General features: G+C 41.7%; 1 protein-coding gene across 1 annotated transcript; it reads left to right on the top strand.

Moving 5' to 3' along the window:
• Positions 1–5814: 5814 nt before the first annotated feature.
• Positions 5815–20018, top strand: LOC140467058 (troponin I, slow skeletal muscle-like). The gene is made up of 7 exons (XM_072563121.1): positions 5815–5838; positions 6237–6278; positions 8023–8154; positions 16515–16604; positions 17217–17393; positions 18401–18504; positions 19452–20018. Exons 1-7 carry the CDS (start codon positions 5815–5817, stop codon positions 19453–19455), a joined length of 573 nt encoding a protein of 190 aa, XP_072419222.1. The 3' UTR covers positions 19456–20018.
• Positions 20019–20472: the final 454 nt, after the last annotated feature.

Raw genomic sequence — 20472 nt, 5'->3', positions numbered from 1 at the left:
TGCTTTTCCAGCACCACACTTTTTGAGTCTGCACAGCTCAGTTGATAATGCTCTTGCCTCTAAACCAGAAGGTCCTGACTTTAACTCCCATTCCAGGACTTGCTGATAAATCATCCTGGCAAATCATTCTGTACTCAGCTAGGAAAGACTTTGGAGAGGGCACACTGGCTATGTTCATTTATGAAGTGTGATTCACTAATTTAAAACCCAAGTAAGGCTCAGTGAAGAGCAAATATCTGCATCGGTATTTATCTGGTGCACTCTCAGGAATGATCTGTTCCCCTAAGGATCATTAACCAGGAATTACACTCTCAACAGATGTACAATGGAAGGCTGAGATGAAAGAATAAAAATGGCAGGATAAGAATGTTGTCATTTAGGATTACTAAGATGATCATTGTCATGATTATTATCAGGTCAGCCAAGAGGATCTCAGAATATGAGTTCCCTGATTGGGGCTATCAACCTGATCTGATCAGTGACCCCTGGTTAACAGATAAGGAGTGTCAGGGGTCATGTTCATTTTGAAAGCCGGAGAAAGCCAGACCGTTACCAAGTACTATGCATGCGTAAATAAAGGGTGACTGGCTGATGGGATACCAGCCTCTGTGGGGTCATTTCAATCATATACTATTCGCCACTGAAATCAGGTCAAAGTGATTTTTAATAAACTAATTCATGCGATGTGGGTGAGATGAGTCCTTATGGCCTATCTCTTACTGAGAAGGTCGTGGTGAGCTTTCTTTGTTGAACCATTGCAGTCCACAACACAGTCATTGGTCTGTGCAGCCTATTTGGTGAAGATACAGCCCCAAGGGAAGGAATTCCAGGATTTTGACCCAGCAACACAAGGAACAGTGATTTGTTCCAAGTTAAATTGATGAATGACTGAATGTTCTTTCCCATGTGTGTCACTGATAGTAAATGTTGTTCATGAGTAACTTAGAAATTTCAAACTCTCGGGTGGACAATTTGAGGTTTTACAATTTACCCATGCTTCTTCTTCATAGTTGTTAGCTTATAATCTATGGAGGATCATCCATGATTTCTGTCTCTGGTGTTTGGCACTCCACTTACACAATAAGCACAAGACCAGACCAATGACTGTGTTGTGGACGAACCAAATTGGTGGTAGTGAGTATCAGAGAAAGGCATCAGATTGTATAAAGTTTAGGCTGAACAACATGGTGGATGGATAGCTGGGGATGAGATACTGTGCATAGCCTTTGCAGGCAAGGTTGGCATGAGGGAATATGGTAGAATAGGCTGGGAAATTTAATAAAGGATATCTGGCTGTGGTAGCAAGTCTGCTTCAGGAAGCAGAGGTCCTTTGCAGTTCTGAGAAAGTGTGTCCCTCAGCTGAGGCAGGGCTGACTGGAGAGAGATAAGGTACCAGCGCATGGCTGTGAGTGTGGAGCAGAGGATCCAGAAGGAGACCGTTCCGAGAGGTTTTGAATTTGTAGGCGGGTTTGGAGTTTTTGGCATTCGAAATGTCAGAACCTGTGTAAGTACAATGAATTTTCCAAAATAGAATATTTCTTAAATTTATTATTGAAGTAATTGATTCCTGATGAAGGGCTTTTGCCCAAAACGTTGATTCTCCTGCTCCTCAGATGCTGCCTGACCTGCTGTGCTTTTCCAGCACCACTGTCTTGACTAAGAAATTTAATAGATAAGGGGAGGATGTGAAGGATGCATCAGAATGTAGATGGATATGCAGCAGTATTCACTTGGCTTTTATTGGTCTGGTTCAGTTAATAAAATGATCCTTGAACTGAATTCAAAAGCATGAAATAAAATGAAATTAAAGCTTGCTGATTAGCAAAAAATAAAATTGGTTGGATAAGTGAATAATGTTATCTGCTGACATTTAAGCTATTCTATTCTTAGGGACTTAGCAGTTGAGATGTGAGATTCCCTTCCTGTGAGTCCCATCTCATTGATTGAACAGAACTCAAAGTTTAACTTTAGCTTCAACTTACTGTAATGGTGATGGCACCAGTTCCATAAAAAGCCTCAGATACTTGATAAGGAGACCTGTGCCTTTCAGTCTGTTCCTGTTACGGTGATGCAAACACACCATTGACATTTACTCCTTATTTAAAATCGAAGGTTCCAAATCGTATAGAGTAATCTCACACTTCAGCTCAATGCCCTTTATCAGTGGTTTATTTTAAGATATATATCATACAATTAACAGTGAAGCAACAAGATGGCTTGATCTTAAAATATTTTGTTCTTTCCTACAGTTTAAAGCACTACATTCAAAATGCCCGAACCTGCGTAAGTTCAATGAATTTTCCAACATTGAATATTTCTAAAATTTATTATTGTAATAATAATTATATTCATATAGTAAAACTCATGTGCTGTTTTATGTATTATTATTCCTGCAGGAGAGAGGTAGGAAAGCTAATCTCATTGGAATGTTCTGCATGCATTTAAACATTACCTTTATCCCAGTTTGCAGTTAACTCACAATTTACTACTAATCTGCTGGTTGTAGTTCAAAAAGTATCATGATGTCAAGTAAATAGTAAGGTCCGTCTAATCAACATTCATAAAACAAATAACATGAAGCAGCTGCTAATAATGCTGTCTTTCGATGTACCCGTCATGATTTGCTGAATTAACTCTGTGGAATTTCTATTTACTAAGGAGAGAGAAGAAAAGCAAACAATGTTAAACAGAAAATGACTGACATTTTAATTGTGACACAATGCATTTTTTTTTAAAGTCAACCAAGTTTTCATGAAGTAAGACAAACCCTAACAATTCCTTGATTTTCAGCTGCTACAATGCTTGTTGTGATGCAAATTGTGTTTATGTGAGAAAATATTTTATATCGCAGTTGCTTATAATGAAATTTATTGAAATGGCATACTCATCTGATGTATTGGCCAGTAGTTATTGCTCTGATATCTACATTACTAATTAGTTAGGTGAGGCCCCGCTGACTAATACACTGCTTTTTATTATGCAGTGATTGAATGTTTAATAACTTACATTACTCCAATAGGAGAGTTCCCCTTTCTATCTACAAAACGTAATTAGAAAGGAATTAATGTTTTCAATTGTGGGATCTACACCCTCCAACCAATGGTTTGTTTGTAAATAAAATTCACAAATGTTAGTACTTCAGTCAAAATCAATGTCACATCCAATATATTTTGAGTTGGCCTGAAGTGTACTCCTGTTCATCCCTTTTGTATCAGGACTAACCTAAATAATAATTGCAGTTGCAAAGCTAAATTACACTGACAGAGCTAATTTGAATTTCTTTTGTCTGAAGAGAGTTGTGATTTGGTACAAAGAATAAAGGTTATTCCCAATGATTTCAATTTTCTTTGTTATTCAAACAAAGAATTTTTTTTTGTGAATACTTGAGAATCAAAATATTAAAGAGAAAATGTTCAGAAGTAGTGTATTTCATGAGATCATGCAAGTCTGTAATTCTCATCTGGCACTTTTTTCCAATTTAAGGGCATATGTTCCCCAAAGAGGTCTCATTGAAGTGCACTGATCCTAAGGATATAGACAGCAATATAAAAGATAGTCAAGAATTTCTGGCTTACTGTGTACTAGGAAGATAAATTTAAGTGTACGTCCCTTTAAACTGAAGCCAGTTTTATATTGATTCTGTTTTAGCATAGATTCTGGAGGATTCTGCTTCTAAATCCAATTTCTATCCCAGAAGCAGACCCATGAGATATAATTTTGCTGGATTATGATAAATGAATTTAATGATGTAATGGCTGAGAGCTTACTCATTTGTGCCAGTCTTCCACAATTGGAACAAAGACAGCACCAGAATAAAAAGGAGCTACAAAGGGCTCTTGTAATGCAGTGGTAGTGTCCCTGACTCTGAGTGATGTGGTCTGAGTTTAAATCCCACCTACTCCAGATGGGTGTCATCATAAATCTGAATAGATTTATTAAAAATGTCTATAAATGCAGGTCTGAATCACAAATTTGCCTTCTAGAAGGATCCTGTAGAGCTACCTCTGGGCCAAAGGACCTAAGTCCAATCTGCCCGAGAGCTGCTTCACCCAGCTTCCACCATAAGCATGTGAAAGAAGCCACCCCCTACAGACAATCACTGCATATACACAGGATCTGCTGAGAGGAAGAGAAATGTGACAGACATCTAAAAATGCTGAAAGGTGCCCTCAGAAGAATAGGACATGATGCTCAATTCATTGATCACCAGTTCCGACATGTGACAGCGAAAAGCCACAAAACCTCCTCAGAAGACAGACACAAGACACAACCGAGCCCTCTTCATCATCAAGTACTCCCTGGAGTAGTGAAACTACAACATGTTCTTCGCAGCCTTCAACATGTCATCGACAACGAACATCTCGCCCCTCCACTTTTTGCCTTCAAACAATCATCAAACCTTAAACAGACCATTGGTCGCAACAAACTTCTCAGCCTTCAGCACAACACCACATAACCCTGCCACCGCAATCACTTGCAAGACATGTCAGATCATCGACATGGATACTACCATCACATGTGGGAACACCACCCACTACGTACATGGCAGACACTCATGTGACTTGGCCAATGTTGTCTACCTCATACATTGAAGGCAAGGATGCCCTGAGGCATGGGGAGTCCATGCAGATGCTACGACAATGGAGGAATGGACACAGCACAATAATCGCCAAATGGGAATGTTCCCTCCCATTTGGGGAACACTTCAGCGGTCAAGGACATTCAGCCTCCGATCTATGGATAAGCATCCTCCAAGATGGTGTTTGAGATACACAACAATGCAGAATCATCCAGCATAAATTGATATACACAATCTGTACCCATGAAGATGATCTCAACCGTGACCTTGGGTTCATGTGTGATACATGTAACCCCAACATACTATTCTGTAAAAGTTTCCTTACTATCCTGTTGGACACCATCACCTTGATAACTTGTTTTGATCTCTCTACCTTAATTAGTTTGTACAGTTTTTGATTACTTGTTACTTTGGTTAGATCCTTGGCATGCAACCCTTATATCTATCATGTTATTCCAGCTTATTTGATTTGTCTCCAGCCCCATCTTATTTTTAATTTTTTTTTGTAATTATCTCTCTGCCTCAATAAATTGGATTATAGGTCATCCCTTCACTTGCTATTCAGCTGTTGACACTTTACTCACTTGGTCTGACACGACTGACCACCTGCAGAGACTTCTTATTTAGCCTCTCGACACTCCACTCACACCATTTGTGTTATCATTTGATCTCTCTGCCTATAAGTTTTGTGCCTGTGTGTTTCTCTTCACTCCACCTGATGAAGGAGTGGCGCTCCAAAAGCTTTGTGATTTTAAACAAACCTATAGGACGAGAACCTGGTGTCATGTAACCTCTGACCTTCACAACATTGTCCAGACAGGTTGAATAAAATAGTGAAGAGCAGCTTCAAACTTCTGAAACATCGCCATCTAGAGGTGTGGGTCAATACTGGCCATCACCCTTTTGCACTTTATTGCACTTTGTGTATGAAATGTTTGATGTGTCACCACTCCTGCAATGTGCCATTCTGCAAGCAGTGTCTCTTCACCAATTTGAAGAGGTTCACCAAGAGCTCATCAAACAAGTGAAAAATATACCAAACTAATCGAAATGAAGAGAAACTATTGTAAGTACCATTTCCTCTGAACTGTACGGTTGCTCCAGGGTTCTGCGTACTGCCCAAACAGTGCAACATTGTTCGATAGGTCTGGAAGTCACTGTCACACGTGTTCCTTGGAAGGCCACACAGCCAGAAGGAAAGTTAGAGGGAGGAACACTGGATGAAAGAGAAGAGAATGAGTGAGAAACAAAACAGAACTGTAAGACTAAATAATTTTCAAAAAGAATGCAAAAAGAAAGTCAGATGTCACACAACATTAGGTTATAGTCCAAGAGGTTTATTTAAAATCGCAAGCTTTGGAAGTGCTGATCCTTTGTCTGATGAAGCAGCAGCGCTTCCAAAGATTGTGATTTTTAAATAAGCCTATTGAACTATAACCTGATGTTGTGTGACTTCTGACCTTGTCCATCTCAGCCCAACACTGGCATCTCCACATCATGGCGAACAAGCTTGAAACAAATATTGCAGATTTATTTTGACACATACAAATTTCAAGACAACATTATGACAGAGTATCAGGCATCAGAATGTGGAAGTAGCTGGCAAAGAACATGATGTACAGCAATAAATTAACCTACTTATTTATGTTTCTTTTAGAGAAAGTCAAAGATCACAGCATCTCGTAAGCTCCTGCTTAAGGTAAACTTTTGGAATTTATAATTTATCAATTTTAATCAACTTCTACTGTACTTCAGCAATTTTCAATGGCTGCTTGCTTCCAGTTAAGTTCCAGCAGTACGACTATTGTTACCATGCAGAAAATGAAATTTTCCACAGTGACATTTCTTTCCATGCCTTTGATAGGCCAAGGCTGGTGGAATGAGAAGGAGATGTGTTGCAGATCTCTCACTGAAAGCTTCCCACATCACCCTGGGAAATGCTTTAATAACTCAAATGCTCCATCTAGTGTTCATCCTGAGAACTGATGTAGGTCAGGAGCATTATAAAGGATTTGAATTTCAGGTTGCTCCCAAACCTGAGCCTTAAACCCTGGCAGCACCATTACGCCTTTGAGCTAAAGGTACAGTAGGGCATGTGCTTGTCTTCAGGTATTGCTATTGACCCCTGCTGGGGTGACCAATCTACCATACAGCCTTAAATACCTCCAATAATTTGAGAGGAGAGAGCACAAAATAATGCAGAGATGGTTAAGCTGCAGAAGGAAGAATTCAATGAAAGTGGGCAGAGACAATGTGGGAGAGGCAGCAGACTGGAATGTCAAGGTTCAGGGTGGTTCTGGGGATGGGAGGAGCACTAGAGGATCTGGAAAGCACCTAGAAGAAAGGTAGAGAAGTGACAGATTGTAAAACCTGGTCCGAGTTAAAGGCAATGGCAGCACTGAAGGAAAATGGCTTTGGTGATGAAGATGGCAACCACTTTAAAGGATTGAGCAGCAAATCTCAAGATCTGTAAGTCATCACTTTGGAGATACAGATCTGAAGGGAGGTTGGGGGCTGTACACACACAACACCTGGAATGTGGCACTGAGCTAGTGTAGAGAGTTTTTGTGGCAGCGAATGTCACTCCCTTGAATCCGAGCACTCCTTTGTTATGCAAACAACTATTAATGACTTTACCCCAGTAGTGAAGGGAAGCTGGCCTCAGTGTGGAAACTAATGGGGATTTGATGGGAAAGTCAATTATATCAATGGAGCATGATTGAATTCCCTACAGTGTGGAAACAGACCCTTCGGCCCAACAAGTCCACACCGACCCTCCAAAGAGTAACCCACCCAGAACCATTTCCCTCTGACTAATGCACCTAACACTATGGGCAATTTAGCATGGCCAATTCACCCTGACCTGCACATCTTTGGACTGTGGGAGGGAACCCACGCAGACACAGGGAGAATGTGCAAACTCCAAACAGACAGTCGCCTGAGGCTGGAATTGAACCTAGGTCCCTGGTGCTGTGAGGCAGCAGTGCTAACCACTGGGCCACCGTGCCGCCCCATTCCAGGGTCAGTTCTTTTTGTTTGGATCTCATTTGATCTCCTTTTCCCATAGTCACAGTTGCAAAACATGGATTCACCATGAAATGAGCTTTGACCCTCACTGTCCTTAACACCTGCATATCTGCCCCACTTTACCACTGGGTGCCTATTCAACCAGCAGCCAATCTATTGGAATTCAGCATGTATTTTAGAGTAAGAGACATTCTCATATATCCCAGAGGATACATCATAAATTCCATTCTGTTACATTGGAACTACGATCCTTTGCACCATTAAACAAGCCAACTCTTTGAGTGCACATACTTCTAGATAACAGCCTTCCTGTTGGGCAATCTCTATGTAAAAGCTATGTCAATATGATCAATTATCGAAATAAGAAACATTTAAGGTGTGGCAAAAGTTTAACAAATCTACTATATGCTCTCTAGAGCTTGCTGCTGGCTAAAGCAACAGAAGAATTAGCTCAAGAAACAGCAGAAAAAAATGAAGAAAAAGAAAGATTTCTTGGCGAACGAGTCCCACCGATAAGATTAGTTGGCCTGTCTTCTACTCAGCTGCAGGTAAACCTTTACAAAAGAAGGCATCCAATTTCTTCTTTTTATTGTAAATCATAATTTTAATCTTGTATCATGGTTTTCATTTAAATGCACAAAATTGAAAATTGTAGGGCCTTGTGCTCAGGTACAGAAACAGTACACCTTCTGGTTGGGTAAAGGCGCTGCTGAGTTGTCATGAGTTTAGAGAATAGTCTTTGTTTGAGAGAAAGCTCTGTCTTCCTCCTATTCTAACCTCTCCTGCATCTCCAGATTCCATCATCACAACATTGATATTTATACCTTCTGCAGCCTTGGCTATAAAGTCAGCATTCATTCCTTTATTCCCTCCAGCTTCCTCTCCCCCTTTCAGACACTCCTGGAAGCATAGCTGTCTGAGCCTGTGTCTGAGGAATTGACTCACCCCCGATGCCACTAGAATTAACGGACACTGACAATGTGTGCTGACTCCCTAGCACCATTTTCATGGAGGTATACTGGGGATGTAGTAAGTAGCAGGCTGGTAGCAGTTTTATTAAGAACCACTCAAGGCCAATTAAGGGTTGTCAACTGGAATTTTTTTTTGCCAGCCTCCAGGTTCTTGCAGGAAGCAGCCAGTCAGGAGGTGATATTCCAGCAGCAGTCAAGGAACCCACTGCTTCAAAAAAGTTTAAAGGTGCTCTCTGTTTACAGAGAAAAATGTAAATGAGAACAGAGAAAAATTATAGACTTCTCAATAAGGTGTAATATTTTCAAACTAGAAAATGGTTTAGGCAGAGAAAATTCATTTCTATTCATTGATTTCTAACTGATATTCTTCCTGTAGAGTGGAAAATCACAACCAGCTCTCTCTAGCTTTTCATGTTTAATTAAGAAAATGCAAATGCCAAAGGTTGTTGCTCGTTACACAGTGCAAGGAAGTGTTGCCATCACTAGAAAAGAACAAATGACAGCCTATGTCTAACTCCAGAAATTATAAAGGTGAATATAGCTCTAATACCCACATTGCACATTGCAAGAACATATCCTGATAGCAAAGATGTGCAAGTTAGGTAAATTGGCCATGCCAAATTGCCCATAGTGCTTCCAGGATTTGAAGGTAGGTGCATGAGTCAGGGGAAATGTAAAGTAATAGGGTAGGGGAATGGGTGTGGGTGGGTTACTCTTTGGCAGGTCAGTATGGACCTGTTGGGCCGAATGGCCTGGTTACACACTGTAGGGGATCTATGATTCTACAATCCTGTTTGTCTTCTAATTGTAACTAGAGCAGCCTGACCAAAGGTCATTAGTTCAATTTGAAACTGAATTCAATGAGGGATGTCACACCAATTACTACAGATGATTATTTTTCTGCATGAAAATAACTTAAACTTTGAACTTTACAAACTTCCTATTCTCACGAGCTAAAAGTGTATTCCTCCACTATGTCCCCAGAGATGTCCCCATAGTTTGGCTTCATTCTATGCTTTGGCACATTTCCCTAGAATCTCCAGCATGAAACGTTCACCTTCTCAGGGGCTTTCAGACCTCCTGACTCCAGTATAGCAGAAGGGCACATTCTTTAAAAACCCCAAAAATTTTGCTCCTGCCATATTGCTTTAGAGAAATAAAATAATTGGTGCGCAGAGCCCATGGTTGGAATATGACCCTCACTCCATTCTAAGATTGATTTGCACTGAGGTAGCTGGTCACAAGGCCTAAACGGTCTACATATTAGATTGCAACTGCAGGTTTTAAAGTATGATTGATTGTATTTTGTAAGAAAAATCAGGATTCTGATCAGGAGGAGCTGAATTGTTTTTGTCTCTCACAGATGTGCATGGGTATTTGGAACTCCCTTCCTCAAAAGGCAGAGGAATCACAGTCTTTGAATATTTTCAATTCAGAGGTAGATAAATTCTTTATAAGCACAAGGTGAAAGGTTGTCCGGAGGAGGGGGGAGTTGAGAGTGTAGCGCTGGAAAGGCACAGCAGGTCAGGCAGTGTCTGAGGAGCAGGAGAATCGACGTTTCGGGCATAAGCCCTTCATCAGGAATCAGGAGGGGGTGTTTGGAGTGATCGGTTTAACCATGGCTGAAATAGTGCAGGGGACCGAGAGGCCTCCTCCTGTTCCTACGTCATATGAACATGGTGGGAGTGCTGTACCTCATTTCACATTCAAGATACACAGACTGCTGCAAGTCTTCCAGCACCGTCCTCATCGACCTGCCCCTGTCTGAGCACCCTCCGCCCAGCCCCACTTCCCCAACCATCCTTCTGATGACACTGGCTCATACAAGCACAGAAAATGTAACATCTGTACCTTTATTTTCTGCCCTCCCTCTATTGAGACCTTAAGGTGTCCTTCCAGATGAAACAGTGATTTAAGCTCACTGCCTAGTTGGTTCTACATTACAGATTCCAAATACAGACTGGAGGACTGTGGAAGCATAAGACCATCAATATAGGTGCAGAATTAGACCATTAAGTCCTTCGAGACTCCTTCGAGTCCTTCAGTGCATAACCTCAGACTGAACCCTTTAAAACTGAGATGAGGAGGAATTTCTTCAGCTAGAGAATGATGAATCTGTGGAACTCATTGCCCCAGAAAGCTGCAGAGGCCAAGTCATTAAGTGTGTTGGCGATAGATGGGTCCTTGATTGGTAAGGGGATCAAGGGCAATGAGGAGAAGAAGGGAGAATGGGGTTGAGAAATGTATCAGAGCTGAAAATGTGTTGCTGGAAAAGCGCAGCAGGTCAGGCAGCATCCAAAGAGCAGGGGAATCGACGTTTCGGGCATCAGCCCTTCTTCAGGAATGAGGAAAGTGTGTCCAGCAGGCTAAGATAAAAGGTAGGGAGGAGGGACTTGGGGGAGAAGCGTTGGAAATGTGATAGGTGGAAGGAGGTTAAGGTGAGGGTGATAGGCTGAGTGGGGGTGGGGGCGGAGAGGTCAGGAAGAAGATTACAGGTTAGGAAGGCAGTGATGAGTTCGAGGGATTTGACTGAGACAAGGTGGGGGGAGGGGAAATGAAGAAACTGGAGAAATCTGAGTTCATCCCTTGTGGTTGGAGGGTTCCCAGGCGGAAGTTGAGGTGCTCTTCCTCCAGCCATTGTGTTGCTATGGTCTGGTGATGGAGAGTTGAAGTGTTGAGCCACGGGGTGGTTGGGTTGGTTGGTCCAGGTGTCCCAGAGATGTTCTCTGAAACTTTCCGCAAGTAGGCGGCCTGTCTCCCCAATATAGAGGAGGCCACATCGGGTGCAGCGGATGCAATAGATGATGTGTGTGGAGGTGCAGGTGAATTTGTGGTGGATATGGAAGTATCCCTTGGGGCCTTGGAGGGAAGTAAGGGGGGAGGTGTGGGCGCAAGGATTGCATTTCTTGCAGTTGCAGGGGAAGGTGCCGGGAGTGGAGGTTGGGTTGGTGGGGGGGTGTGGACCTGACGAGGGAGTCACGGAGGGAGTGGTCTTTTCAGAACGCTAATAGGGGAGGGGAGGGAAATATATCCCTGGTGGTGGGGTCCGTTTGGAGGTGGCGGAAATGACGACGGATGATACGATGTATATGGAGTTTGGTGGGGTGGTAGGTGAGGACCAGTGGGGTTCTGTCCTGGTGGCAATTGGAGGGGCGGGGCTCAAGGGCGGAGGAGCGGGAAGTGGAGGAGATGCGGTGGAGGGCATCGTCGATCACGTCTGGGGGGAAATTGCAGTCTTTGAAGAAGGAGGCCATCTGGGTTGTACGGTATTGGAACTGGTCCTCCTGGGAGCAGATGCAATTCAAAGACCGCAATTCAATACTGTACAACCCAGATGGCCTCCTTCTTCAAAGACCGCAATTCGCATCTGCTCCCAGGAGGATCATGTCCAATACCATAAAACCCAGATGTCCTCCTTCTTCAAAGACCACAACTTCCCCCCAGACGTGATCGACGATGCCCTCCACTGCGTCTCCTTCACTTCCCGCTCCTCCACCCTTGAGCCCCGCCCCTCCAATCGCCACCAGGACAGAACCCCACTGGTCCTCACCTACCACCCCACCAACCTCCAGATACATCCTATCATCCGCCATCATTTCCGCCACCTCCAAACGGACCCCACCACCAGGGATATATTTCCCTCCCCTCCCCTATCAGCATTCCGAAAAGACCACTCCCTCTCAGGTCCACACCCCCCACCAACCCAACCTCCACTCCTGGCACCTTCCCCTGCAACCGCAAGAAATGCAAAACATGCGCCCACACCTCCCCTCTTACTTCCCTCCAAGGCCCCAAAGGATCCTTCCATATCCACCACAAATTCACCTGCACCTCCACACACATTATTTATTGCATCCGCTGTACCCAATGTGGCCTCCTCTATATTGGGGAGACAGGCCACCTACTTGCGGAACGTTTCAGAGAACATCTCTGGGACACTTGGACCAACCAACCCAACCACCCCGTGGCTCAACACTTCAACTCCCCTTCCCACTCCACCAAGGACACGCAGGTCCTTGGACTCCTCCATCACCAGACCATAGCAACATGACGGCTGGAGGAAGAGCGCCTCATCTTCCGCCTCTGAACCTTCCAACCAAAAGGGATGAACTCAGATTGCTCCAGTTTCCTCATTTCCCCTCCCCCCACCTTGTCTCAGTCAAATCCCTCGAACTCATCACTGCCTTCCTAACCTGTAATCTTCTTCCTGACCTCTCCGCCCCCACCCCCACTCAGCCTATCACCCTCACCTTAACCTCCTTCCACCTATCGTATTTCCAATGCCCCTCCCCCAAGTCCCTCCTCCCTACCTTTTATCTTAGCCTGCTGGACACACTTTCCTCATTCCTGAAGAAGGGCTTATGCCCGAAACGTCGATTCTCCTGCTCCTTGGATGCTGCCTGACCTGCTGCGCTTTTCCAGCAACACATTTTCAGCTCTGATCTCCAGCATCTGCAGTCCTCAGTTTCTCCTTGAGAAATGTATCAACCATGATTACATCACAGGGCAGAGTCGATGGGCCAAATGGCCTAATACTACTCCTACATTTATGATCTTATGGTTCTGCAATCCTCCAGTCTGTGTTTGGTCTCTACAATGTGGAAGGAACCAGGTTGTGACCATGAATCACTGTTTCATCTGGAAGGACTCTTTAAGGCCTTCAACAGAGAGAGGGCAGGAGTTAAAAGCACAAATGTTGCATCTGCTATGCTCCTATCTATGAGCAAGTGTCATCAGAAGGGGATGGACTGTTGGGGGTGATTATGGAATGGACAATGCTATCATTGAAGCAATGCTTCCTTCAGGAAATAGTAGTGGTATGTTGGAGGGGGCAGAAATGCTTGGCAGGTGCTCCATTGACTATAGACGCTGATGGAATGGAAGCTGAGGACAAGGGCAACACTCTCACAGATCAAGCAGGGACAAAGGTACTGAGTCAGAAGTCTGTGAACTGGGGTAGATCGAACTGAGGGCCCTATCAAACAGAGTTTGTTTGAGTCCTCAACAAAAGTAAATGAAAGATACGACCAAAGCATTGGTATGGAAGGTTGCATCATCGGAGCAGCTCCAATAGAAATTATTAGCTTAGCAAATAATGGGTGCAGACTAAAGTGAATGTTTCTTTCTATCGGATTGTCAGTGCTAATTTGATGTTCTCCCTTTTCTGTGAGCAACCACAGCAGCAAAGCCTTTATGTGATCTGCAATACTTGGGAACAGGGGATATCTCAGTTATCTGGATAGTTGTTTGTGATGTGGAATGATGTCTACAATCTGGGTTTAATTCCCATGAAGATCCTGTCTTCTCATCCTTGCCCCTTTCTGAGGTGTGGTGACCCACAGACAACTCTCTCTTTCTCTCTCGCTCTTTTTTCCTTCTGTTGCGAGAACAACCCTCTGAAAGTATAGCACCTTTTCAACAGAATGTTTTATCTTTAATCTAAATATGCAAGAGACACTTTTCAGTTCCTTGAATAGAAAGCCTTGACTGATGTCTCAAAGCTAGTCAGTGTGATCATAGTCTCAGCTGACATTTCAGTGCAGTAGTGAGGGTATGCTAAGCAGTCTTTTGGGTGTGATAGCAAACAGCCATACTGCCATCCTCTGTGGCTGACTTTCAAAATGTTTTCATCTCTAGACAATTAAGTGAGTTTCTAGATCTACGCCATCATACAGTTATATAGCATGGAAACAGGCGCTTCTATCTAAACAATCCACACTGACCATAATCCCATACTAAGCTAGTTCCACCTGCCTGCGCTTGACTATATCTCTCTAAACATTTCTTTTTCACGTACTTATTGAAATGGCTTTTAAACATTGTAACTATGGGACTTTACTATCTGTAAGATAGTTGTTGCATTTTTCTCCATTATAGTAGTGACTGTGCTTCTGCAGTTTTTCATTATCTGTGTGGCACAAGGCTGTTATATACATTATACAAATAGAAGCTATCTTCCTTAAGGCAATATGATTAAACCTAAAATTCAGAACAGTTTCTGCAACAAACATCGCAAGACATTTAATCCTGGACTAGAAGATGATTAGCATATGTGATTAGTTGGTGCCATCAAATTGGAATTGGTGTGGGTTGGAACAATATTTATTTAAATTCAATTTTGCTGTCGCAATGATTGTAGATTGGGTTTTACATTGAGCTAAGTTTCATTGTTCATTAAAGCAAGACATCATTTGTTATTCATTATTAAGGGAGTGACTTCATATAAACTAATTATAATCATCAGGGATAATTCTCACTGCCTTATGTTATTGAGAGGAGAAGAGCTAGTCATTTTGAAGAAATCAAACAAACAAATAAGATGGAGCTTTATTTCATTAATATGTATGAGATTCCTGACTAAATAGTTCCATAGAGATCAGGAATAAAATAATTTAATACTGCTTGAATGTCAGGATGAACATTCAACTCCATTTTTGAGTGAAAGTCAAATCAAATATAATGCTCAGTGTGGCAGGGGATAATCCATTATTGTTCGTTCTGCATTTGTGTGTTATTAGAAATGGCAGCTATTTGAGAGTCCACAGTCTTCCTAGTTATCTTGACATTGGTATTTAAAAGAGGATGTTAAATATAAAAGTGATATCCACAACAGCAGGAGGCTTCATGAGGGGGAACTTGTGACCTACCTTGGTCAGAAGGCCTGCCAAATCAAATGTCAGGGATCCAAGGAGTTGTTCATGGCCTTTCTGCTGGATTTCCAAAGCCAGATCAGACCTGGAGATGCCAGCCAACTGGAGGCTAGCACCTCCAGAATTTGGCAGTGAGATGGAGGTTGTGGTTGCTAATAAGATACCACCACCTGACCCTCAGATAGAGAGGAGCGCCGGGCTGTTAGTAAAGCCCCCTGCCCCTGCAACCCTGATGTTACAACCTCTTCCCTCAGCCGGTTCCCTTAATCTTGTGCAAATCAAAGGATCCTCATCCCTATCAACCTTCACCAACTTGCTTGTTCTGGTTTATCAATTAGGGAAGCTGGCTCTTTCTCATCCTGCCTGGTGTTGAAGTAATTGCAGCTCATGTGAGACGAGGCCCATCAAAGGTTGTTAATATGATTAGTTGGTTGAATGGCTGGTTTGCGATGCAGAGTATCACTAACAACAAAGGTTCAATTCCTGCTGTCACATGTACATCCTGCATTCTCATCCTTACAACTCACCTGAGGTATGGTGACTGTTTGGTTAAACAAGTTGTCTCTCCCTAATAAGATTGGTGAGATACCTCCACAAAGTCACCAAGTTACCCTTTATTTTGACATGAATGGTCCTTGGCTTTAGTGCTGCTTCATTCAGATTCAGGTATCAGAGTATCAGCATCTCTGAAACTCCCCTTTCTGTATGTCAACCAGGGCTCCCTGATTGAGCCAGATGTATAGTGCCATTCAGAGAACTCATATTCTATGAAGTCCAGATGGCTGGCCCCATTACAATCACTGCAATTGGCGTATGGGTATATGGCAACTTTCAATTAACAACCTAAGGGCCTTAGTTGGCTGTCGGTTGAGATGGTCAACTATGGGCATTCTCAGCAGCAATTAAGCTCTGAAGTGGTAGAAAAGGGTGGTATCTCTCTGAAACCAATCTGCCCATAAGGCCAAAGTCCCAACTGATCTTTGTGAGGAAAAACTCTGTCCAACTGCTACATTTAGTTCCTTTATTGTCTGGTAATGTGGCTATTACTCTGAAGGACATCTTTTCCTGAATGTAAAGGAAATCAATCTATTTAGGGTGTCCAATTGTTGAAGGTTAAAAGTTATTTAATGACATTGACTATTCTGGCGTGAGTAGTGAATCTGGAAAGAGATATTATTTATGTATAGCAAATTTGAAATATTGATTTGTTAAATAGTTTTAAACTTTTAATACATTTATTTATTACATTCTATAACAAAAACAAATTTGTTACCTTCAAAACTAAAGGATCTCTGCCAGGAACTCCATGAGAAGGTACATGTAGTGGATGAGGAGCGATATGATATTGAAGCCAAGGTGATACACAATACAAGAGAGGTATGTAATCAGTGGCCTGTTAGCTTCTCCTTCTCTCCAATGGACAGTGTCAATGCAGCTAGGCTTCCTGTCTAGAGATGACTGACAGACAGTGGCATCCATTTCTACGGCATAACCATCTTGAATCGCCAATCTGCATTCCTGAGAAAGACTAGAGCTGTGACTGTGTGTGAATCTTTGTCAAAATCTGTTCTATGAATAAAAATTTGTTAAAACTAAAGAAAACCTTTGGAGAGATATTTAACCTTATTTGATAGGTAGAGTTTTGTTTTGTTGAGACTAAGTATGGCATTAGGTCTAAAGCAGGAGGTATTTCTACGCAGTTGCATTGTGTTTCTCATGTCCTCTTCTTAGCTCATTACATATGTGTGCATGGGTACAATTCCCAATTTTATGGGAAGGTGGGTTGGCCATTCTATCTGACCAGGACCTTCCAGTTTCCAAATTTTGAGTGCCACTTATTATCAAAGTTAAATCATGCTTGGCCACAACATTGTGACTAATGCTGGTCTTAAAACAAAAAACACGGCCATTATTGTATGACTACTATTGGTTAATATGTCTTGCATTTTCAATGGATTTTACTGATCTTTTTTATCTCTGATCTTTAAGATTAAGGACTTGAATCTGAAAGTTTTTGATCTCAGAGGGAAGTTCAAGCGCCCAACCCTTCGTCGGGTTCGTGTGTCTGCTGATGCTATGCTAAGGGCCTTGCTGGGATCTAAACACAAAGTATCCATGGATTTGAGAGCTAACCTGAAGTCAGTCAAAAAAGAAGATTCAGAAAAGGTATGAAAGTGTACAGCAGCCATAGAAAATTCCATTCTCTTGCTACGCAAGGACATAGTAGGTCTCAGCTTCAAAGCAGCCCATCAGTTTAACATATGTCCATTTTCTTACCCTTTTACTACTGGCCAGGGTTGAATGTTGCTGATAGAATACCTCAATGACATATTTTCTTCTGTAAACGAGATGCTTTGTGGGCAAAGAAAGGAGAAACCTAGAGTATGAATCTTGGCCAATTTTGGGAGTTAAACTCAAAGCTCTTTGGTTTTAAATCCAGAGTCTTAATTCTGGAGAGAATTGAATCTTAGTACACAGGCAGCCATTGATGATGAATTTTGAAATAAGTAATGATTATATAAGAGACATACAGAAAAATGTTCCTGAGTGTTACTTACAAAAATACAGCATGTTATAATGTCAGGTGGTTTAAATTTAATGTTTGAATCGGTTAGCTGTCCTTTCTGTACTCAACAATGCATTGATCAGCATCAAATGGCCAAGATCATAATATATATTACAAATAAAAATACAAACATACAGCCTCCAGAGCTTAAAGACAGTCAAAAATGAAGATTCAGAAAAGCTTCAGTCTTCTGAAATATCTTCAATACTTATTCTCAATCAACATCATTCCAAAAAAGATTTGGTTTTTTTTGTGTGAGAATTTGCTATCTGCAAATTGGCTACCCCCTTCCCTACACTACAACAATGGTTGCACTTTAGAAGTACTTAATTGACTGTAAAGCATTTTAGCACAACCGGAGATTCTAAAAGGAGCTGTATAAATGCAAGTCATTCCTTTTTAAAGGTAGCCAATGATTTCACCAACCTTTAAGCCTGATACTCCATAGAAGTAGCACAGAAGTACCTTCTCTGAGCTGTCTTTTTAAAATGGGGCTATAAAAAACAAAAATTGAACTCTGCTGTAGCTTGACTTTATGAATGATATTTCTTCAGGTTGCACAGATTGATAAAGCACTGTATTGTCTTGTATTGTCTCTAACTCTTAGGAACGCCCTGTTGGAGTTAGTGACTGGCGTAAAAATGTGGAGGCAATGTCTGGAATGGAAGGCAGAAAGAAAATGTTTGATGCTGCTAAAACTGGTTCTGGCCAGTAAGTATGAGAAGAGCTTTGCTTTATCCTTCAGCAATATATATTATTCGTTGACAGGACTATGAATACTAAAACCAGACATTTTCCCAGAAAGTTAGTTCTTCCACATAATTTTCATTTCATTCGAAATTCCTGTCAAAATATTGCAGCAGTGCAACAATGCCCTTGTTCATTATCCAGGCACTGTATGGATGGTTATTTGCAGCAATTCAAAATAAATATGCAAATTGTAGCTGGAAATAACTGTGAGAGAAATTTTATGATTCCCTGCTGTGCACCATTTCAACTAAAATTGCAAGATTTTTTATGTTACATGTTTTACTTTTCCCTTTGCTCCCTTTTCATGTCAAAATGAAATATCAGTAAAACTGTAAAATCTGTTGTCATATGTCAAGTACTGCTGTATTTGTAAGTCTCCATTTTATAGGCATTCAGCCTCATGATGATGGGTCCTTAAAATGAGTTACAGATGGGGGGGTGGGGAATTATCGGCTTGACCCTTCAGGTGGTCCAATCACAGGTAATATCTTGCATTTGAACTTTCTATGGAGACAGAAGGTCCTATGACTGCACTGCTGGACCTCCACCACCCCTTCCACCCACCTGCCATCCTCTGCATCCCCACCCCCTCACCAGTGCCTCCACAGTCCTGATAATCAGACTCACATCATGTCCCCCACTATTGCAGCTCCAGCATATGAAGGCAGCAAAAAGATTATTCTCCCAGCAGAGTGAGCTGACAGTGGAGGTCCAAAAACCAATATTTAATGATCCTGAGTTCTCTAGGTTAGGGTGAGGGCTGCCTCCATAACTTCAAAACTGAAATCAAAAGTGGGCCGACACAAAATCTATTCCTAAACATTGAACGTTGTGACAATAATATTCTCTAGAAATTATGCAGTAAGTTTTCCTTGTTCTCACACATCTTAATTATACATAACTTCCAGGTGAGTTCGCTTCAAGGAATTCAAGAAATTGCTACCTTTCACTGCCTTATTGATGTGCATTTCTCTGCATTTGAGGATGTCCAGAATTGCTTGAAGAAAATATGCTTTGCACAGAAAGAAGATTGAGGAGTATTATTTTAAGGCAGACAAAATAAGGAAATGAGCTAACTAATAGAGTGCTCCGGTTTTCTGCATTTGATGTAAATTGAGATAAAATAAAATGAAATGAAACCCCGGAGGACGATGTAAATCCCAGGCATTTACTTTGAATCTGTCATTAAAACTTGTTTAGTCTACTGGTATTTCATGAAAGGGAAAATAAGTTTGACAACGTTTGGTGGTGTGTGTAGCAACATTTAATGAAGAGCAGCAGAAGTGCTGAACAGAGGGGACACAAGCTCAGCCTGAACCTTCAAAAAATGCTCTGGTAAGAATTCACGTATGATAATGGGGAGAGTTTCAATGTTACTGTGAGCAGACAGCATTACAGCAAATTGTTTAGCAACAGCTAAAAGTCACCATCACCTTCTCAAAGGCAATAAATGCTGGCCCAGCCAGCGATACACACATCTCGTGAATGAATTTTTTTTTAAAATGAACAGATGGCAAAAGTGATTTGTTGTTGTGGAAAGCAACATAGTAAATCTGAACTTTTCCTGCTGGAATCATGCTTGTGGCTGTTCTCCATAGAAACATATATGACAAAAAAAAGGTCCTGTGCCCCATTCTTTTGTCACCTCTTAAAAAAGAGTTATTCAGTCTAATTAATGTTCCAGCTTTTAATTCAAGAAGTTATGGCACTTTATGAGCATGTCCAAATGAATATTAAATGTTTTGAAGGTTTTTGTTTCTGTCACACTATCAGGGAGTGTATTCCAGACCCACATCATCATCTGTGGTTAAAATAACTCTTCAATTCCTGTCTGCCTTTGTACCATTTTCTTCAAATGTATGCTTGTGGTTATTGATTTCTCAGTTCATAGAAGAAAGGTTCCTCCTACAATTTGATAGGGACCCTTTG

Source organism: Chiloscyllium punctatum, chromosome 45 (genome assembly GCF_047496795.1).
Source record: "Chiloscyllium punctatum isolate Juve2018m chromosome 45, sChiPun1.3, whole genome shotgun sequence".
NCBI classification, from domain to species: Eukaryota; Metazoa; Chordata; class Chondrichthyes; order Orectolobiformes; family Hemiscylliidae; genus Chiloscyllium; species Chiloscyllium punctatum.
This window is presented reverse-complemented; position numbering and strand designations above follow the sequence as displayed.